General features: G+C 45.8%; 2 protein-coding genes across 11 annotated transcripts in view; both read left to right on the forward strand.

Moving 5' to 3' along the window:
• Positions 1-3160, forward strand: part of CACHD1 (cache domain containing 1) — a 90784-nt gene extending 87624 nt beyond the window's left edge. For 2 of the 5 annotated variants that reach the window (XM_032117510.1, XM_032117514.1), the window contains exons 27-28: positions 1024-1227; positions 1607-3160. In XM_032117510.1, coding sequence (XP_031973401.1) covers positions 1024-1227; positions 1607-1659 — 257 coding nt within the window. In that variant the 3' untranslated portion in view covers positions 1660-3160. Of the gene's footprint in view, positions 1-1023; positions 1316-1606 lie in introns of those variants that run through there. The other 3 variants (XM_032117511.1, XM_032117512.1, XM_032117513.1) reach the window with 3 other exon arrangements.
• A 131-nt stretch (positions 3161-3291) lies between these two features.
• Positions 3292-22680, forward strand: part of RAVER2 (ribonucleoprotein, PTB binding 2) — a 36518-nt gene continuing 17129 nt past the window's right edge. For 5 of the 6 annotated variants that reach the window (XM_032117517.1, XM_032117521.1, XM_032117518.1 and 2 more), the window contains exons 1-3: positions 3292-6087; positions 21120-21186; positions 22161-22630. In XM_032117517.1, coding sequence (XP_031973408.1) covers positions 6046-6087; positions 21120-21186; positions 22161-22630 — 579 coding nt within the window. In that variant the 5' untranslated portion in view covers positions 3292-6045. Of the gene's footprint in view, positions 6088-11619; positions 11776-21119; positions 21187-22160; positions 22631-22680 lie in introns of those variants that run through there. The other variant, XM_032117520.1, reaches the window with a different exon arrangement.

The raw sequence follows: 22680 nt of genomic DNA on the forward strand, positions 1-22680 counted from the left end.
TTTTTGAGAAGGATTTATTTTCCAATTAAAGCAAGATCTTTTTCCTTTTACATTTCATTTGGTTTGGCATTTAGAATGCTGAGGTGGAGTTGTTTGCCCTGCAGCCTGGTCTGAGTGGGAACAGCTGGTTTGGATAAATCCAAACGTCCCAGGAACCGGAGCACCTGCTTCCAAGGCAAGGGACAAAACATCTCCAAGGGATCTGTTAGGAGATGGATTCCTTGCTGGAAAGCAAGGGCTGCTAGCTGGCTTCCCAGTGACACCATTTCTGTAGGATATCCCAGGGAACGTGATGTCTCATCACTCCTGATCTGGATTTTAACTCCTCAGACTCCAGTAGCAGATATTTCAGCCAAAAGAGAGCCTTGAGCTAATTGCTCCATGTGTGTGAGCTCAGCTGGAAGTGTCAGTACCCTCTGGTAAATGGAGCTGCTGTGTGAAACCCTTCCCAGGTGCGTCCCATGGATTTTGTTAACTGTGGGAAGCTCACCAGCATTAAATACACATGCTTGGGTTTTGCAAACAGGTGACAAGTGCCCTCATCCTTTGAAAAATAAAATACAGCATGATGATTGTGAAGAAATTTTGCTGCTTCTAGATACAATAACTGGGAATCCTTCCTAGAAAGATGTAGGTGGTAGGAATAGAGGTACCAGAAGTGGATCCCACCTATTTACTGTCTAAAAATCCAGGTTTATATCTTAACAGATTTTTTGGGGGTGGTATTTTTTATGTTTTGGTTTGAAATCAGTGCCAGCAATTCCGTTGTTACAAACTGTTGAACACGTGGATGTTGTTACTCCTTGGGGAGGCACAAACTACAGGTCCCCAGAGGTGGTGGCAGGGAAAAGGATCCGTTACGGATGTCCAGGAGAGGATGAGTTTGTTGGGTTTTTACTCTGTTAATTAAAGAAAATTGTTCTACACTCTCTCGAAGCACCCTATGTGTGATTCCATGAAGGGTGCCCAGCCAGCCCTGGGAATTCTGAGCATCCAGCGTCACTGCTGCTGTTTATTCCCCAGGCTACAGCACCATGAGCCCTCAGGAGGACAGCGAGAACCCCCCATGCAATAACGACCCGCTCTCGGCCGGCGTGGACGTGGGCACCCACGACGAGGACCTGGAGCTGGACACGCCGCCGCAGACGGCCGCGCTGCTGAGCCACAAGTTCCACCACTACCGGCTGCACCACCCCACCCTGCACCACAGCCACCACCTGCAGGCTGCTGTCACCGTGCACACCGTGGATGCTGAGTGCTGAGGACACCACAGCCACCACCTGCAGGCTGCTGGCACCGTGCACACCGTGGATGCTGAGTGCTGAGGACACCACAGCCACCACCTGCAGGCTGCTGGCACCGTGCACACCGTGGATGCTGAGTGCTGAGGACACCACAGCCACCACCTGCAGGCTGCTGGCACCGTGCACACCGTGGATGCTGAGTGCTGAGGACACCACAGCCACCACCTGCAGGCTGCTGGCACCGTGCACACCGTGGATGCTGAGTGCTGAGGACACCACAGCCACCACCTGCAGGCTGCTGGCACCGTGCACACCGTGGATGCTGAGTGCTGAGGACACCACAGCCACCACCTGCAGGCTGCTGGCACTGAGGACAGCACAGCCACCACCTGCAGGCTGTGGCACTGAGTGCTGAGGACACCACAGCCACCACCTGGGCACTGCTGGTACTGAGGACAGCACAGCCGTCACCTGCAGGCCTCTGTCACCATGCACACTGTGGATGCTGAGTGCTGAGGACATCACGGCCACCACCTGCAGGCTGTGGCACTGAGGACACCACAGCCACCACTCTGGAGCAACGGGGACTATGCTGCTCCCCAGGGACAACCTCACGGGCTTCCCCACCAAACTGAGGCATCAGAGCTTTGCATTTTTACAGATGTAAGGTTGGCTCTGGCCTGGAAACGTGCTTGATGAATGGACCTGCCAAAACATGGAGACAGATGGAGCAGAAGGCACGTTAGACCTCCAGGAACAGGGATGGGAGTTTATCCAGCAGCTGGAGTTTGGAGCCCTGTTGTGCTGAGCCAAGAGGAGGGAGAGAGCATAAAGAGCCAGAGATGATTTGGTTTCCTTAACTGGAAGAGCAGGAATCTGCAGCTGGAGAGTCCAGAAGTGCCAGCCAGAGCAGGGGAAGGCTGCTGGCTTCTCTGCAGGTGGAAAGCTCCCTGCTCCCACAATGCTGTGCGGGACCTGGGACAATGCATCTCAAGATTTTTAAGTAAAGGATTATTTTTCTACTATTTATTGAACTTGAAACTTTGGGGGGAGGGAGGGGAGAAAACCTGTTAGCAATTCTCAACGAGTACCACGTGCATTCTGTGCTGGGAAGTGGTTCTTCCTGGGAAAACAGCTGTTCCTTAGGAGCTGAGCTTCATCCAGTGCCCCACTCTGCAAAGGGAAAATGAAGAAGCCCTCTCTGCCTCGGTGTTTACATTAGGATTGCTTTCTTTTCCACCTTGTTTCCTGTAAATATTACAGCCTGATTTCTATTCCAGTATTGTCTTCCTATTTGCAGAGGAGAAATCCTGTACTCTGTTACTAAAATTCTGCCCAGAAGCCTCTCCATCTTCATCTCTTTGCTCATCCTTAAAGGATTCCTGTGTGGAAGTAATAAAGAATTTCTTTAGCATTAGTGACCAGATAATCCCAGATGGAATCTGTGCCATTCTTCTGTTTCCTTAGACCACAAGTAGGGATAAACCAGTGTTTTGTAAAACTTGGATTACTGTGGAAGAAACCTTGAAACCATAATGAGAAGCTGCTGCTGTTTGTCTGGAATTTTAACCTTGCTTGATAACTCAAACAAAGATTAATCAATGTCTACAATGCAGGGCATCATAATTATCAATTAGTTTTAAATCACAGTGTTGTATTTTAGATTCACATTTTGTGATTACAATGGTATCAAGCCGTTCTTGCACTGTGCATATGATAAACATCCATTTAGGTGTAGGGTTTTTTTTTTAAAAAAAAATCACTTGTTTTAATTAATATGGTACTTAATACTGTATTATGTAAAAAATTGGTTCTTAAACAGTACAGTAAAATAACTATATGTGTGATACCAGGATACCCCTTTATACTATGTATAAAATTCAAATCTCTAGTGAAATAAACTGTATATAAGTATAGATCTGTGGGGAAGTGGCTGCACTGAAAAGATTCTGCCTCAGTTTGCTTCTCTGGCTGAACAGGACTGAAAATTCACTCCAGTTCCTACGGTTTTATCAACAGCCTTGAGAGATGTAAACTTAAATGTAAATGACAGTATTGATAGAAGTTCTAAGGCCTTTTTTTAGCTTGTTGGTCATTATTTGGGAAATGACATTTCTGGAAGTGGTCAACCACTGCTTGGAGTCACCAAATCCAGTAATTTCAGGGTTTTATTCTCCTGATCCTCTCCTGAAACCTCAGTGGCTCTGGACTTGCTGTTGTGCTGTGTTTGAGCAGGATTAGGTGGAGGCTTTTTGCTGACCAGGCACTGCAGGAATCCACTGAGCCTCTGCTTTGTGCTCTCCGAGCTCTGCAGCTGATGCCCTGGGTATCAGCCTTGATTCATTTCCAGTTTGGAATCCAAAGTTGTGCTGGTGCTTGGATACCCTGGGACAAACCATTTTTGATAAAATGTATCAGAAATATTACTAATAACCACATACATTGGAAAATGTCATCATGTTGATTACTTGAGCTACAATGTTATTTCAGGGGAGAGGTTTTTTGGTGGTTCTTCACCTTCCATGCCAGCAGAAGGTGCTTGCAGGGTTCTGTTGCAGCTCTGCCAGGAGCACAGCAGCTTCCAGAACCTTGGAACAGCTCTTGGAAGTCCCAGCAATCAAACCCTTTTTGCTTTTGCCTTAAAAGCTTTTCAAGAGCTTCTCCTCGCTGCTGCTTCATCATTTTTTTTCTGGGACATACAAACTGTTCTTGATTTGAGGGGTCAGGATAGCCCTGCTTAACTTGAAGTGATGGCAAGAGCCCGAGCACTTGCTGGTAAAAAGTAATTACAGAAAAAACCCTCTGATTTGCAGGTGTGCCAAATCCCAGCTTCCAGCACTGACACTGACCTTGTCCCAGCAGGAATAAATGGGATGCTGGGAAAGATAACACTGCTGATAATGGATGTGATTGGGGTTTTTAAGGAGCTGCATGAGAGCTCTTCATTTTTACTGCCTGTGTACTGCCATGGCCTTCCCTCCCCATCATCATTTTACTGTGTTGACTGAGCAGCAAGATCATAAAAGGAGCAGTTATACCCTGGATCCTCCTTCCCTAAACTGATAAGACTTTATGGCCATTAATTTTCCTCTTCTTTCATTTTTGCATCATAGTTGTAGTAATTTCCTGCAGGTTTTCTTTCGTTCTCCCAACAAAAAAAGGTTGTTTGAAAATGAAAATGATCATTGCCTTTAGTTTGTGTTCAGTAATGTTAAATTGACTCGATGCTTGGAGTATTTGGGATCTGCCAAGTGTATGGATTTTTCCTATATCCAAGGAACCGTGGAGAAGCGTTTCTATGGGCAGAATATATTGATTGAAAATGCATTAAGATTATTTTTAAAAATTTATTTATGCTATTGCCTGGCTAAAAAGTGTGATTTGCAAAGACAAGTCTGGTACAATTTGCCCATGAACATTTTTATAAGGCCACTTCAGCCATGAAATATTATCTTTATCCTTGCCCTTGGCAAGGGCAGAGAGGATGGATGGGAATTCAGGAGACGTTCACATGCAGCAGGACTTGTGACTATAACTGGGCAAAGGGAGATCTCTCAAAGGCTTTATTCTGTGAAGTGACCCAGAAATGGGCAAGGGGACAGAAAGTGGATTTGTCAGAGGAAAAACTCTGGGAGTAAGCTGGCAGCAAATATGGAAAAGGGAATAAAAAATAGGATGCAAAAGTCCTGGATCTGAGAGAGTGCAGGTAATCCAAAAGGCTGTTAAGTGAGTTCCAAGATTAATTTGCAGCGTTCCAGCTCTTGGCTGCCCATTTCAGTTGTTTGTAAAAGAGATTCCTAGCTATGGCTGGGATTTTCAAAGGAGCCTGCACTGGGCTGTCAGTGATGTTTGGAATATTAATTCCTGCAGCAGTCAACTGGGGAACCATTGGATTGTTCTGCTGTACAAACCCCCCTGTGCCAGGGAGCCTAAGTGGGAAAAAGGAACTTCAGTGCTATGGAATATTTCATATTCCTGACTGGCAGCTCTGGGGCTGATGAGAGGTGATGATTTTGTGCTTTGTGCTCTGAGCTGAGCACGGAAGGACCTTGGCCCAGAAGGGCCAGCGTTCCTGGAGCCAAGGCTGCAGTGGAATTTGGACACTCCAGTCCAAGAGTGAAGTTCTCCAAGCCCTGCCTCGTTAGTGAGGTGCCAGACACAGCTGGGGTGAGTGCCAGCCCTTGCTCAGAAGAACTGCTGGTTCCTCCTCGGGAGAAGGTCCCATGGGATCGTCGATATCCCTTTGGAACAGCAACACTATGAGCAGAGGAGCGGGAATGTGATGGCAGAGGCAGAACATGTCTTGGATCTGCAGGTTTTCTTCAGCTCACACAGAGGCCTCTTCTAAATCCTGTGGAAAAAATGATCCCTGGGCTGGTTTCCATGCTGGGAGCAGTGGCTGGGGCTGCCCTGGGAAGGAGCAATCCTGGTTTGCTCTCGTTTGTTGTTGGTTTTGGAGCTGGCACTGGCAAATCCACCGGTTCAGCACTGCCTGAGCAAGTGCCCTCTGCTGGGATTGCCTCTCTTGGGACAACAGCAGTGACAGCAGGGAAGGGAATCTCTTGGCCAAAAGCACAGGGCAGAAAGGAATCTTTCCACCCCACCTTCACCTGGCACTGGAACAACTCCATGGATAAAGGGAACAGCCTCCCAAACTGCCAAGTCAGCATTTTTCACAGGCATTTTGCAGGGAAAATGTGCAGGAAGGTGTTGGCAGCCAAGGTCCTGACAAAACTGGTGGCTTTCCTTAAATCCAGTTGATCCATCAGACTGCCAGGGATTTCCACTTCAGCCAACACTGATGGATTCTTCCAGTTTTAAAACCCTTCCACTGCACTTGGAGGTAATGAAGTTGGGCAGACACCCCAAGATGGGCTGGCACCAGCAACAGGAAACTGGGAATGCAGTCAGAGAGTTTAATACCCTTCTTTTCACTTCTCCAACATTCTGACACTTCCGTAAAGTTGCTCCCAATATCCATTCTCTTGGTATAATGTATGCAAATCACATGCAAGATTAAAGGTTGAGTAACATGATCTAATGGCTGCAAAATAATAGTACCAAACTCCTTAATAATGGGTTTATTTCTATTGCAGCTGGACCAAGTTCTCCATAAACAAAGCAAAAAACCTCAGCCAAGAAACCTGGAAAACAGGAAGGGGATGGATTTTTTTCACTCTCCATGAACATGGAGAAGTCAGGCACAGCACGTTGGGTGACAGTTCCTATGGAAACCTCTTTATAACTGAATGGCAGAACATCTGAAAGCCTCATAAACTTCTTGGGAATGTTTCTCTTGCCTTCCCTCCTTTAGGCCACTTTTCCATATTGAACAAGTTTTTTCCATGTGTAACAAGCTACAGCGTTTTTAAGAACAAAATACTGTGGGGGTGTTGGAAATTCCAGCCTCTGCTGGCAGGGAGAAATCATGGACTGGTTTATCTTATCCAAACAAATTGCTGGTCCCATGCCTGCACCCTCCCAGAACATCCCAGCTCCTCAGTTAATCCCAGCAGATTTCCTCCTGGTTTATAATTAGTGGGATCCAAGGAGCAGTAATGGAGATGTATGGATTTACCCTATGGAATGCTTTTACACCCTGCATTATGATTTCCCTATTTTTTGGTGGGAAATGATTTTATAATTCCCTGGGAATTATCACTATCAGTTTCCACTTCCTAGAAAATTGGTCTTTTTAGGGAATCTTGAGACAGAATGATTTGGAATTCCCATTTGCAGCACATTCATGGGCTGGCCAATAAAAATACTCCTGGTAGGAATGTGGGGCTGGATCTGCTTTTGCCAGGAATCCAAGGAACATTTGGATGTTTTTTAATACTAAAATTGCCAAAATGCACTTGGTGCCAATAAGTAATGACTAAATTTGAAGCTGAATGAGGAAAACTAAAGCCTGTGTGGGAAGAATGGTGATTTAAAGCAGGGAGGGCATTGATTCAGGAGGTGTTGCAGAGGTTCCCCTGTGAATATCTGGGCCATTTATTGAGGAGAATTGTAGTTGCTTGATCTTATTTCCCTTTGTTCTCAGTTATTATTCAAGAACTTGGCTTTGCTTTGTGGTGTTTTAATATTTACTCCTTTTTTTTTTACTGCTTTTAAACACAACCACACAGATCTAATGATGCATGGGGCAACAAAGGTTTTAAATTCTACTGCAGAGACCACAGGTCCCAAAATAGCCCATTACAGCACAGCCCAGTAACGATTTCCTTGGAGGAGTTACTCACTGTGGAAGTTATAGCTCTGAACTCTCCCACCTTTTTGCTATTTATTTGCAGGCCACTGAGTTAAAGAGTGGAACCAAGGAGAAGCTGCTAACCAGGCTGATCCTGAGATAATCCATCATTCCTAAACTCAGGAGCAGGGTTACAGCAAATTCACAGCCAGCAGGTTCCACTTAAAATGTTTGGCGAAGAGTTTTTGTACCTGGGTGGAAGAACAGGAGTAAAGAAACATCCCAGGTTTGGGCATGTCATGGAATGGTGCACGGAGAATGCCAAAAGTATAGGAATTTGTAGGAAAAAACAGGATAAAGGAACTCCTTTTGGCACCTGTGGTGTATTTTGGATGCAATGTGTATTTGTGAGGTGATCATCACCAAACTAATTATTGGTGTTGGAAACTAAATCTGCATCTTTTGGATTCAAAACCTCAGTGTCTTAATGAAACAAAAGGAGCAGCTGGAGCAGGAACAGTGAGAACAGCAGGGACAAAAGGGAATGGTACTGTTTGTGTGTTGACATAGAGTGGTGATGGGAATCCGTGATTTTATGGAATATGCAGCAGCTGATGGGTTCCACATCCCCCCTGCAGGAAGCATTTGTTTAATTTCTCTTTCATTAAGCAATCACTTACCTAAAGAGCTCACAGATACATTCCCAATGTCTCAAATACCTGGGAATATCAGGTGGGTCTTGCATCCAGCAGATGTTCTCAGTTCTTGGCTTTCATTTTATCTGCACAGACCCGAACTTGTTTGTACTTTTGAATGTAGAATCACAGGAAATCCCAGAATCCTGGACTGGTTTGGGTTGGAAGGGACTTTTGACACCCTCCACCCTCCCAGCCTGGACAATTACACCTGACTGCACCTGTAATTCCAAAAGAATGTTTGTGACACAATTCTAATTCACACTCATTCCATAAAAATTATAAAATATATATGGCTGGTATGACTTCAAAGCTGCAGAAGCACAGGGAAATTAATCTTTTTAGGAGAGCTGCAAATGCAACTGCTGTGGTTGGGTACATTACTCTTTAATTAGCAAGGAGTTCAGTGAACTAAATTAAATTAGTACAAGGTGGTTTATCAGTGTAGCAGCATCAGGGCAGCAGCACAACTGAAGTTCCACTTGAGGTTACACTGGACTGTTCTATTATTTTTCTATTATTTTTTTAATAATGCTTTTTGCTTTTGCAGGAATATTGAAACCCAGTGAAAGTGTTTTAGAAAACTGGAGAATGCTTAGATCAAAGCATAAACGTGGAGGGGTTTGGTTTGGAAGCTCCAGAAAAGGAGTCTGGGTAAAGTCATACAAATATTTCATGGAGAAAGATGGACTGCACTCAACAGGAGGAAATTCCTTAAGGAAATACCTTTATGCCTTGCCTCAGCATCCTCTTCCTCCTAGGACAGCTCTTTTTTTGGGAGACTGTTAGCACCTGGACATGAACACTGAGGGGGGAAAAGATGAACACTTTGACCTACAAAATACAATCTTTTAAATATCTATCCCTAACCAAGAAAAAACTTCCTATTTCTCTGATATTTTATATTTTCTCTGAATATATTCCTATTTTCTGGAGCTTCTCTGGAACTATTTACTGCAGGAATTTTGTTTGTGCCATTAATATCAAACTGCTCCTTTCTGAACTAATTCTTTCAGCAGTGCACTTTAAATTTAAATGACTTAAATTCAGGACACCTGCAGCCCATCAGAAAAGACCCAAAAAAGGCAATTTTTGAGGAGGTAAGGGCAGTAGGTAGGATTAATGAGCAGTGGTTACAGGTGAAGTAGTGTCCACCTTCAGACTAGAAAATCAATGGTAAAGTTAATTACTCTGCTTGAATTCCTTCATGAGCATCACTAAATTTTATGATGTTTGAGCAGATCCATAATTTCATCTGTAATTGCTTAATCTGGTGATTATTTTTGAGGAGATGTTATCTGTTTCAGTATTCCTAGGAGAAAAGTGTTCCTTTTTCATGATCCCAGAATAATTTACATCCCATAATCGATGAACCCTTCACACCTCTCATTTCCAATTATTTTATTTATTAAAAATAGTGCAAATATTGAAAAAGGAGGAACATTACCTCTTTGAGAAAACATTAGGGAAAAGGAAGCCCTTGAACAGAAGCTTGTCAGCTGTCAATTTTTAAAATAATAAATGACAAAGTACTTTGATTATTGTAGTTTTAAAATTAATTTTAGAAGTAACAAAAGTTCAAGATACTTTGTACTCTTAACTTGTTTTAGTTTGGGCTAAAGCAATTTCTAAAACCATTTATTTGGTGGAGTTTTTTAATCTGTAACTGATAATTAAAAAGGCACCTTAAACCTAGTCAAGAATTATCCATCAGAATTAGATTTTCCTAATAAGAATTTAATCACATACACCCAATTTAACTCCAAGCGTTCTTCCAATTTCCTTTTAAAGATTATTATGTTTCACGTCTGGGTTTTCTTTTGCCTGTTCTTTGTGGTTGGCCTTGTGTCTAAAAATGGCTACAAATATTTAAATTATTCTTCACTCATTTATAGCAATGATGACAACGTTAAGAGCTAAATTTACTGTGTTGTAAATGACATTGCAAGGAACTATGCTAGAGGAGAAATGGATTTTCCGAGAGGACAACCTATTTCATTTTTTAAAGTGGGTGCTGACTAACAGAGTGAAATGTTTTTATGGACAGAGGCTTCATGGAAGTGGAAATGTATTTTATATTGATTCCCTGGAATATTGTCCTTCTGTTGTGAGGTTGGGCTCTTTTTTATGGCAGGTCACAGCCCTGTGCCCATCCCCCATGTCACCAGTGCAGCAACCAGGTGCTGTTTTACCTATTTTCATGGATTTTGATTAGTTTGCCACATTTCTGATGAGGAATAAAATTAGGACAAGATCATCCTGGGGCATTGTGCCTGCTGACCTCCAGTGGAGTTCTTGGGTCCACTTGGGGCTAAAGTTGGACTTGATCTCAGAGGTCTTTTCCAGCCTAATTCAATCTGTGGAATTTGCTTTATTTTGTTGCTGTTCTGTATTTCGGTCTCTCCGGGTGGATCTGTATCCAGGGAGGGTGGCAATGATGGGGATTTGGGGAATGATTCCTGCTGTGGGAGGTGACCCTCTTCCAGTGAGGGGGAGGGAACGTGCCCTGGCCATGACCTCCGTCAGGGTGGATCCTGGGGCAATTCCCCTCACAACAGAGCCACAGCTCTCCTCCAGAGCACTCAAATCCTTCCCAAAAATCTCTCTGGAGATGCATTACTGTGGGGATGAAGTGAGAAGGGCTTGAGAGTGCTTGTGGACAACAAGCTGTCCCTGAGCCAGAACAGTGTCCTGGGGGACAAGAGGCCAACGGGATCTTCAGAAGAGCATTCCCAGCAGGGCAGGGAGGGATCCTGCCCCTGTGCCCAGCCCTGGGGGCACCTCTGGGGTGCCGTGCCCAGCTCTGGCTCCTCAGCCCAGCAGGGCCAGGGAGCTCCTGGAGCGGGGCCGGCGGAGGCTGCGCAGCTGAGGAAGGGCCTGGAGCAGCTCCGTGCCCAGCACAGGCTGAGGGAGCCGGGGCTGCTCAGCCTCGAGAGGAGCCCCAGCTGAGAGGGGCCCTCAGCCCTGGGTGTCCCTGGCTGCAGGGAGGGCTCAGGGCAGGGCCCGGGCTCTGCTCCGGGGCCCGGCAGCGGCCCCAGAGCCACGGGCAGGGCCTGAGCCCAGGAATTGCCCTGCACAGGAGGCAGAACTTCTTCACCGTGCGGGTGATAGATTGTCCAGGGAGGGTGTAGTCTCCTCACCAGGGATATCCCAGCCCCGTCTGGACACAATCCTGTGCCATGTGCTCTGGGATGACCCCGCAGGAGCAGAGACCTTGGACCAGATGCCCCTCTGTGGTCCCTTCCAACCTAGCCCGTTTTGTGAAATTGCCGCTGCGTTCCCGTTCATCCCACACACCCCCTGGAGCTCCGTTACGAGGAGCGCCGAGCCTGCTCCGCTGCCCCCCATCCCTCCGAGGCTCCGGGGGCCGGGGTCTGGCGGCCGCGAGGGGCCGGGCCCGGGGGCTCCCTCAGGCTGCCCCCGGGCGGGGCAGGGCGGGGGCGGCCCCAGCGTCGCGCTCCCCCCGCGGTCCCCGGCGCGCTGCAAGATGGCGGCGGGAGCCGAGCGCGGCGCGGCGCTGCCCGCGGAGCCGCCGCCGCTGAGCGCCGAGGAGGTGGCGAGGCGGCTGGCGAGCACCCGCCGCGAGCTGGGCAACCGCCGCAAGATCCTGCTGCGGAACCTGCCGGCCGAGAGCAGCAGCCAGGTAGGGCCGCCAGCGCTGCCCGCAGCCGCCCGGCGGCGTGGCGCGCTCCCGCCCGCGCCTCAGGCAGGGGCCGGCGGTGGGGAGGGAGGCGCGGGGCAGCCCCGGGTCCCCCGCGGGGCTCGGCGGCCGCGGGGCGCTGCCTCTCCCCAAGCGCTGCCCCGCACGGCATCGGTTGCGTGGGGCGGCTTTGTTACCTGCGGAGAGCGGCTCCGGCTCGCCCGTCCGCGCCCTCACCAGGGGCCAACGCCGGGCTGGCCGGGCACCACTCGCCGGGGGGAGCCGGGGTCGCGGCCCGGGGCGTGAGGGAGCTCGGCGGGGGCTCGGTGTGGGTGAACGGGTAACGGGAGCGCCGCCGGCGAGGCGGCACCTGTGTGCGCACAGGTAGGGCACTGCAGCACAGCCGCTTTCGGTGCGAAATCGGAGCTAAAAAGCTTCCAGACTGGCTTTTCTTTTATTGTGAGGTGAGCCAGACGTAGCGAGGGAAAGCGGTTTTCCGCAGTCTGACGGTGGTTTAGGAAAATTCCGCTCAAATTGCTGCTCTTGGTAGGAGATGATCGCTGAACTCTTCAACCGAGTACTGTGAGTCAGATGCTGAGGTGATTTAGCTGCACAGTCGCTTCACCAGCTCCAAACACACAACTTGATGCACAAGTATATTAAAAAAAAAAAAAGTGACTGCGGCTTTTGTTCTGCTCTACTCCTCGTCTGCCTCCCCCCTCTGTAAAGCACAGGTGGTTTTACTACCTGCGGGTAAGAGCAGCACGTGCAGACTCTCAGTTTCTGCATAACTCCGGCAGAAAAAGGGACTATTCATTTTGGAGAGGCTCTTTCAGCGCTCGCTGTAATCCGACCCGCAGCACCCAGCTGGCCGCCGCACTTCTGGCTGTTTTGTTCTCGCATACGCCGTGCCTCGCGGTGTGTCTGGCCCTGCCCTAGTGGGGTCGGGGATGGTTAAAAGTTTAGAGATGACAGCTTTGTTAGGGTGCTTTAGGCACCTCTATTTATAGGAGCCTGATGAGCTGATCAATAGCAAACTCACAGCTTGGTGAACGCTGCTAATCTTCGGCGTCTCTTCATGAAGTGACGGTGTTGACAGAGAGGGCTTTGCTGGTGTGTCGCCAGATGCTTGCTGTGGATGGCCAGGACAGGAGCACTCCCTGGCACTCCAGTTGTGTCCCTTGATCCCACTGCAGGTCCTCCATGAATTCCCAGGTGGGAATTCACCTGTATGGAACCTGTCGAGTTTGGCGTTGCTTGCTCAGCCGGAGTGTGCTACAGGGAAATACCAACATTAAGGTCAAATTCGGCAGCCATGGAGTTTTCTGGAAGTTTGCCTTTTTGTTTTGATGGCTTAAAGGCAGCACTTAGATGCCTTTTTTTTGTATGTCAGGTTCTAATGTTGCCCTGTATACCATGTACAGATCCTGAAATGCACAAGTTGTCATTTTAGTTTTTAACGTTGTTGAGCTACTGGTGTTGGTAATAAAGGCAGAAGAATTGTGCTATAGAAAGTTTCTGTCCTGGAGCAGTTTTGGAAAGAAGTGTGTTTGTGGTCAGGCATGTTAAATCTTACCTGTGTATTTGGCTGTTATATATTTCCAAAATTACTGTGGAATTTAACATTTCTTGTTGCCAGTTAACACCCGTGGCAAACACGGGTCTGTCTTCTGTTTTCTCCTTGAAGTAATGGGTGAGCCAAGTAAAATCAGATAAACTATTTCTGACCTGGCCAGTTTATTCTCTGTCAAGAGGGAGATGAACATCACTGAAGTGCAGCCAAGTCTCCCAGAATAGGTTTTCATAAATGTAACTGTTCATCTCTGAGCATTGGGGTGTTGGCTTTGCTGCCATTTGTTGTTAAGTGAAGAGTGAGGCCAAGATTTACCAAAATAGTTTTGAATTGAAAAAACGACTGTTCTGCTGATAGAGAGAGTTTGGTGGAGATACTCAGTTTTGTCAGAAAAGTAAGAAAAAACCTTTTTTTTAATATGAAGTTATATAACGAATATAATTCCTCTGCCAGTTGTAGCTACATATTAACTTTATTACTGTACTTGTAATCTTCGATTACCTTTGGAGCCCCACCTGTGTTAAGTTAAAAAAATAAATTACTCTTGAGGCCACAGAAGAAATGTCTCTTAGCCATGAGGTTTCTGAACCAGAAACAGGTTTGCAGTCTTAGAAACCAAACAGAGCTCAACCTACAAATAGAAACCTGCAGGGTCGATGTTTTTTCAGGCAATTCTCTCACTACAGCCATGGAGAAAGGGGTTTTTGTGGCAGATCTGTGGTAAACATCTTTACATCTTCACTGTTCTTGAAGGCAGAGTCTCCATTTGCTGCTCAGTTGGCAAGTTGATCAATGTTGAACTCTTCCAGAGTTGCCAGGTAATTCCCCAAATTCATCCTCATGGGATTCCTCCAACACAGTATCAAATGTGTGGTGTGATAATGACCTAGAAATGGCCATGGGCTATTGCTGACCTCTCCAAATCTTCAGATCTTTGACATCTGTAGCAGTGACTGTGTATTAAAAAGCAGAATTCAGTGCTGAGAGTGGAGCAGGCTGTGTGGAGGGTCACAAGAGGCTTCCCTGTTTCTCCATGGAGCTTCTCTGGGATGCGTGCTCAGAGCAGTGATCCGCTCTCCTCCTGCAGCCTTGCCAGATCACACTCCTCCAGTTCCAGTTCTTCTTGCAGGAGTGGGGAAGTGCTGTGTGCTCTTAGCAGAGCAGTCATTTTGTGGCTTCATTAGGGCAGGGCAGTGATACGGGATATTCTGCAGTAAGATTGTCCCCTTGGTGTCAGTCCTTTTGAAGAATATCAGATAGCGAGTCTGTTCTTGTTAGCATGAATGGCCTCTGATGTGGTGTTGTGGTAAGACTGATGTTTGGAGGAAGAATCTTTGCCAAGAGACTTAAAAGTGAGTGTGGTTGTAGTGATGCCTTTTATTGTAATCAGTGCTTGGCAATGGATCAGGGATCTCATGGCTGGAGGTCTCTTGCATTGCCTTGTTGTGTGTGCATCTCCCTGAGCCACCAGCCCTGATCAATCATCCATTCCAGCACAAGGAACATGGTCCCATGGGATGCTGTAAGAGCAGAAATTGCAACCAGAAGGGCCTTGGAACTATCCTAAAACTGCTCCCAGTGCTCTGGAGGCAGGAGGACTGCTCTGAGCAGAGGGAGGAAAGGAAATAACACCTTCCTCTCTCCTTTTCTGATAAAGAGATGCCAGGAACTTCGGGATGAGCAGAATGGAAGTGAAGTTGTACCTCACTAAAAAGGAGTTTGTATTGGTTTTACCCCAGTCAGCAAATAAGCACCACACAGCCACTTTTTCATTTCTTCACTGCTCTGGTGCTGAGGAGAATCAGGGGAAAAGTAAAGCTTGGGAGTTAAGAATAGTTTAATTATTGAAGCAAAATAAAACATTCCTAAAATTAATATAAGACTAATAATACTAATATTAATTGTAATAAAAAGGAGCAAGAGAGGAATTAAACCCAAGAGGAACAAGTGATGCCCAGCAGAGTTGCTCAGCACCCACTGACTGATGCCAGCTGCTCCCAGTTTATATACTGACATTCTGTGGTGTGGAATATCCCTTTGGCTATCCTGGCTCTGCTCCCTCCTGGCATTCCATGCACCTGTGCATGGGAAACTGGAGAGTTTTTGGCTCAGAGTAAGCTCCGCTTAGCAACAACTGAAACATCCTCCTGTTACGAACATTAGTCTCATCCTAAAGTCAAAACACAGCACTGAACCAGTAAGAACAAAATTAATTCTGTCCCATCCCAAACCAGGACATTGGTGTCAACTTCTGTTTCTTTTGGATTTTTTCTGTAATTACCCCAATGGATTACAATAATTGATTTTGGTTTCCCCCAATTTATTGTTTTTTCACTGTTAGTGGCTCCATATTTATGGCTGATGAACTTCCATAGGGGCAGTGGCTCATCGCTGGGACACAATCAGCAGACTCTGATATGGGATACCAGTTCCTATCCCATGGGGTTCCTGCTGGGAAGATTAGATCTTGGGTTATTTATCTTTTTTGCTCAACCTTACTGAGATTTGTAGCCAAATCTCCAGTGTTCTGTGCCAAGATCAGCTGCCCAGCGAGGGCTGTTGGCTTTTTGCTTCCCCTCTGTACAGATAAGATAAGATGCTGTGGGAGATGCACTCGCTCCCAACCATTTTAGGGTTGATGATCCCTAAATGCCACCATGTTACAGTTCTACAGAACAAATCCGATGGAGGGGACGCTCTGCTTTAATGTAGGGCACGCAGCAAAGTAGGGCTGGTTAATTATTTTAACACCCCGTGGTTCTCCTGAGGCGTGCAGAATCCAGAGAACAGTGAAACACTGAGGTGTTGGTACAAAACTTCTACAGTGCACCTGGGATAGGGATTCATTTGCTGGTCTGGGACCTGGTGGACCCATTCGGTTCTTTTCACTGGTGTCTGTTCCTGATCAAAAGCCAAATCACTGCTTAGCATGGTGCTGCTCTGGTGGGGTTGTAGCATTTCTTTCCCTTTCTCCCTGGATTAGCCAGAGTTTTTCCTTGTTCCTTTTTGATGGAGAGCCTTTAATGAGGTGTGATGATTTGAGGGAGTGTTCTCTCCAATCTGTTGGATGCCAGACCTTTAAGTAGAAGGGCCTTTGTGTTTTCATTACTCCTCTGTCACACTGCCTGAACATGAAAGGCACATTGTGGAGAGGGAGCAGCTCTTGTGCCTTAAGATGTACATTTAACATTTTTCTTTATTACTTTTCTTTTGCTTTGAGCTCTTGCTCTCTCAAGTTACCTCTTTCTATGTCTTTTCCCTCTTTTATTTAGCTCTCACACTGCCCAGTATGCCCAGGATGATGGAATTAATTTCCAGTCCCATAGAGATCCTCTTACCAACACTCTCAAAAGTCTCTGGAAGATCAGAGGAAAAGGTTTTCCATTCCATTGAAAAACTCCTGTTTTCCTGTCATCACTTGTTCTTACATTACTTCCCTAAAGATCTTTGAGGGCTATGATCTTAAAAAAGTGAGAATCAGTTCTCAAACACAAAGGTTTGCCCCAAAAGCAGTTTATGGCCTGGAATGACAGGCTTGAATCCATTTCAGGTTTCCTAGTTTGGGCTGTGGAAATGAAGAGGGAATGTGCTGAGCAGGAGCCTTGGGACACACCTCAGTGCTCGCTGTTCCTGGGCAGGTCAGCATCTGCCACATCTCCCACTTGATCCTCCACCTTTGCTCCTCTGAGAACTTCCTTTATCCCAGCACTGAAAACCACTTGGAAATTGTGAAGGAAGAGGTGTGGTGAGCTCAGTCTTTGCCTGAAATGTTGCTTCTTAGGAGCACAGGGGGATTTATCCAGCAGTTGATGAAATTTTGAGGCCCTCCTACGTCTGTGGTCAGGAGATGGTTAAAATTGCACTTTGCATCAGTCCTTTTGGGTTTTCTGTTAACCCTCTTGTTGCTGCTGAGTGCTCCACTTGTTCTCTGACAGAGCCTCTGGGTTTTCCCCTTAGTTACATTCTATTACTTTAAACTGTGTCAATATTCTCTTGTTTACTACTTATTATTTATGTAATATGTGCAGTGAAATCCATGTGTCATGTCATGAACTCAAGTATTTAGCAGTCTAAAATTTGAATTAAATGAACACCACATTATATCATTTGTAGATGTGAAGCTTTTTTTCTGAGTTCTCTTTTTCCTGCCCTGCCTGCACAACTGGAAACAAAGCCTTTTTCAGCTGTGAGATGATTTAAAACGTCTTGGTTAGCCAAGTAACTACTTTAAACTTAATTGATTCCCATTTCCAGAATATGCATGTGAAGTTGAGGCCTTCAGCTGCTCCGTGAGAGCCAAGTTATAGACCAGGCTTGGAGAGTGTTTATATTGGAAACTTCCCTAAAACTCACTGCAGAAATCTGGCTGGGCACCCTTAGAATTGTTAAATATTTTGTTGCCAGAATAGCACAATTACTGCATCTAATATGAAGTCTTGTTTTACATCTAGAGAGAGAAAAGTGCTTGGGTTTGGTGTGCTGTAGGCTCTACGTACATTATTGTATATATTTTATGTATTGTTCCAGGTGAGCACTGAGAATTTCTTGGATATTTTTTCCCTTGCACTGAGATCCTGGGTAGGAAAAGCTGCTTTTATTAGAAATAAACCACTGAGCTTTACTAATTTGATGAACAGGGCAGATGTCCCTGTGAATGGCTCCTTTTCTCATTTATGTTTCAAACAATGCAGGTACTAAACACAAAGATTCTTTCTAAGGAATTCTTTCTGACTCGGAGGTGCAAGTCTCAAACCGGTAATAAGTGCTGAAAACTCAGGTTGCCTGTTTTTCTACCCAGCACAAGACAGGACAGGGCAAGAACTGAGGTATTTCAAGACCGCATTTACAGTAGTAAACAATCCCATTTTTAAAGGAAAAAGAATGATTTCTCTTAAACTCCCTTTATTACATTTGATGTTGCTTTTTCTGCTAATTTCCATGTATGACTGATTATTTCTTAGTTACAATTTTAATTTTTATTGATGATAAGATTATCTGCTTTCAAGGGTTGAAGGGGCTGTAGAGTAGCTAAGGATTGTTGGTTATATTTTTGTTCCAAGATAAAAAAATCCTGGAATGATTTGGGTTGGAAGGGACCGGAAAGCTTAAGAACTGCTGAACATTTTTGTTGTCAAAACACAGTTTGTCCAGTGTGGGCCTTCAGCGTGTTGGTAGATGTTGCTGTTGTTTAGACTTAGTAGGATGCAGTTAAATGAGGATTACTGTGGTAGTTGTCAGCCAGGTTTTGTAGTTTAGCAGATTAATTCCTTTATTAAAGGGGAAAAAGCCCTTTAGGAGGAGCAGTTTTGTCACCGGAATGTTGGGATGCGGATATCGGAGCATGGACAAGGGGGTGGCACCTGGGCTGGCCGCCGCTGCTCAGGTGTGGTGCCACACTGAGTTTACTACTCCTGCTTTGCTACACCTCAGAGTTAAGGGCAGTGCTCGGGGTTTGCTCCCTGCCTGCCGGGCTGGGGGTGCAGGAGCTCCGTGGAGCAGAGCTGGGAGAACGCCGGGACTGGGAACGAGCGGCGGCTGTTTGTTTCTGCCGTTCTCAGGGAAACATCCCTCTGTTTACATTCCTTGCAAGTTAAGAGGGTCGCAGCAGAGGATATACCTGACTTGGCTGACCCCCTTCTTCTCCCAGAGTAAACATTCCCTCCTGGCCCGATCCTGGGGAACTGCTTGGACCACAGGGATCAGTGCTGAGTCGTTCCCGCTGCTGTCCCTGACACTTCTGCCCTGAGCTGTGGGGAGTAGGAACTGGAAACGGCATCACAATGGGAGCACTGTTCCCTCTTTTATACCAGACCTGAGTGCTGGGAGATGTTGGAGGTGAAGTTTAGAGAAGTGCCTGAGTTAAAGCTGGCTTAGCAAGCAGAGAAATCTCAGTGTAACACGCAGATATTTACAGCTGTTTAATTGAAGGAGTACACATTTTCCTAGAGTTGGCAGGGTGTGTTTTATCTTTGTAAATCCTCACAAATGGTGTTTATGTGAGAAATGCTTTCACTGAAACACTGCACAACCCCAGTTTCACAGGTGAAGGCCTCAGCCCTGCCAAGAGCCCAGGAGAGCACAAGAACCAGAACCTTCCTGGCAGAGCCCTTTGCACAAACCTGGCAGTGTTTGCAACCACCTGTGGAAGCTGGTGTTAAAATCTTTACCAGAATTTCTGTGCTTAAATTAAGCTTTCATTTTAAATCTCCCTTATGTGTTCATCGTATTTGACATCATTATCCCCCAAAGAGTTGTTTACTAGGGGCTGTTTTTCCTCTCAAAGTTTCAGGCTGTTACTGGGAAATCATGTGGAATCACCTGATACACAGATGACTTTCAAAAGAGGCTTCAGAGCTGTTTGAAAAAATATTTCCTGCTACCTAATCATCATATAAAACTTTCAGTGTTGCTCTTGTAAAATAATACAGGAAATCAAAAGGGCAGATAGGTCCCTCTTTTTCAGAGTATTATTTCAGACTATTTCAGAGTATAATTTCTTTGGCGTCTTCAGTGGTACAGTACAAGTGAAATGCCAAAACTGTGCAGAAAGTGTCTTCTCAGTCTCTCATGTCTGAGAATGAAACGTCTAATTCTTGTTTGAGAGGTGTCCACACTCAAATCCCCTTCCTGGCTTGAATTTTGGGCGTATCTTGCATTTCAGAAACCCCATCCTTATCACACCTTATTAGAGGACGTGTGGGAGCTGGAGAAATGCTGCCATATTTTATTGATGCACTATTTGACAGCTGTTAAATAGTGAAACCAGAGATTGGTGCTCTCTTGACTAAAAGGTGTGCACCTGATACCACTCACAGAGAACCCAATTAACCTTTAGGCTCCATATATTGAATTACCAAACCGGCAACTCCACTCAGCTGCTGGAAATTGGCTGCAATTAAACTTTCAGACAAAGCTGGTTGATTATTTTGTTTGCTGAAATCACTTTGCACTCTTGTGTATGGGATTTATTCAGCTAAAATAATATAAATATCCAAGTTACTGCTCCTGGTTTCTCCTTGGGGTGATGAATGTTCATCTCCTTTCTCAGCACATAAAACAATAATTTGTGGTTTTTTTGGGGCACATGCACCTTGGTTTTCTGGGAATAGCTGTAGCAAACTCCTCTAAGACTTGCTCTTACCCACCCTTCCTCTCTTCCCATTAATTAGTAGGAGCAAATAACACTCTTGGGATTGATTCTCTGTTGAGCATCTGTGCAGTAATTGAGAGAGGATACTTTCCAGGGGGTACTCTGGCCACAGTTATCTGCTGGGTGAAAGAATATCCATTATAAAGAGTGAAAATCTATTGAAGTGAACTTGAGCAGGAAACTGAAGCAACTGTTGGGTTTTGGGGCAGCATTGCTGCCCTCAGTAAGTTTGGTGATGTGATGCTGCCAGTATTCCTTGTCCATGTGGTATTTTAGCTCTGCCAGTTGTACTTCAGAGAAATGGAGAGGGTTTTGCTATTTAATGAGCTGTGATGTTGTCTTTATCAAAAGACAGTTACAGGACGCCCTTTTGTGTTTATGTGACCTCAGAGAATGAAAAGTACATTAATCAAATTCAGCAAGCCAGTTTTTTATGTGAGAGAAAAGCATTGCTGCAGCAGTATAACCAACTCCTTTCAAAACAAATATTTGATAGTGTTTCTATGGTGAAATTTTCTGTTTGTTGGGGAAGTTTTTGGTTTTGTTTGAAAAGAGGATGAATTTATACACTTGCTTGGTTTGGTGACTTTTTTATGTGATGTTACTTGTACTTTTCACTTGCAGGAAATCCACGACTTGTTTAAAGATTATGAAATCAAGTACTGTTATGTGGACAGGAATAAAAGAACAGGTGAGAACTTAAAAACTTCCATATATTTCAATTCTGTAAGGAACATCATGTGCTGTGTGTGAAGTCATGGACTGTCACAGCGTGTCTGGTGTCCCTCAGTGCCTTTTCGGTCACCTTCTGCTGAAGCCAGTGGAAGTTGGAAACTTTCTGGTGTTGACCAGAAGTTTTTTGGTCCCTTCTGCTCTCTCTCAGGACTATTCCTTAGTGAGTGTCCCTCTGGGACAAAGCAGACCTCAGCTGGCTGAATCCCTTTGGAAAACTGGTCCTGAGGTGTCTCTTGGGACAAACCACACGTGCCTGAGAGGAAATCCTACCCAGTCCAGATGCATTTGCAGTTTGCTCACATCAGGAAACACTTCTGCCCTGTGAGGGCCACCCAGCACTGTTGCAGGTTGTCCAGAGAAGTTGTGGAATCTCCATTGCTTGGGATACTAGGGAAGGCATCTGGGTGACCCTGCTTGAGGGGCAGGTCGGACAAGAGGCCCTCAGGAGGTCCCTGCCACCCTCACTCAGTCTGGGACTGTGTGATTGTGTGAAAACCCAGAAAAGAAAGACTTTCTGTTAACCCCAAAGTGAGAACTTGTGGATGTTGTCATCAAAGAGATTCGGTAGAATCCATAATGTGTTGACTTCAGTGGACTATTTAATTTAGTAAATAATTAAATATTTAGTTAAAATATTTAATAAGTTTAAATAAATATTAATTTAGTTCCCCATATATAAAATTTGGTTGGGTTACAAGGAGTAAAGTTGTGTGCATCACAACACAGTCACTTTTTGAGTTAATTGCTCATGGTGTTCAGTTGATAATCCCAGATTCTAGACATTATATATATTATATATACAATAGATACCTTCATCTGTTTTATCTTTGGGGTAAACCTGCAGCTCTCACCTGTGGTTTCAGGGGGAGGGAGAGGTGTGGCTGCAGGTAAGCCAGGGTAGGTGATGTCCCCACTGCTGGTCTCTTGCAGCTTTTGTCACCCTGTTAAACGGGGAGCAGGCCCAGAGCGCCATCGGGAAGTTCCACCAGTATTCTCTCCGTGGGAAGGAGATCTCCGTGCAGCTCCAGCCAACGGATGCTCTGCTGTGCATCACCAACCTGCCCCTTTCCCTCAGGATAGAGGAGTTTGAGGAACTGGTACGTGCCTATGGCAACGTGGAGAGGTGTTTCCTGGTCTACAGCGAGCTCACCGGCCATTCCAAGGGCTATGGATTCGTGGAATACATGAAGAAGGACTCTGCTGCCAAGGCCAGGCTGGAACTCCTGGGCAAGCAGCTGGAGGAGAGCACTCTGTTTGCACAGTGGATGGATGTGAACCAGCTGACCACAAACCTTATTCACTCCAAGTGCCTTTGTGTGGATAAATTACAAAAAGACTGCGCTGATTCGAAAGAACTGATCCAGGCTTTCTCCCTGAAGTACAAACCTGTCTTCTGCCAGGTAGGTTGGATTTCTGTCTTATGGAAAACCAAGGTTGGGATTGCAGTATT

This window comes from Corvus moneduloides, chromosome 9 (assembly GCF_009650955.1).
Source record: "Corvus moneduloides isolate bCorMon1 chromosome 9, bCorMon1.pri, whole genome shotgun sequence".
In the NCBI taxonomy this organism is placed as follows: Eukaryota; Metazoa; Chordata; class Aves; order Passeriformes; family Corvidae; genus Corvus; species Corvus moneduloides.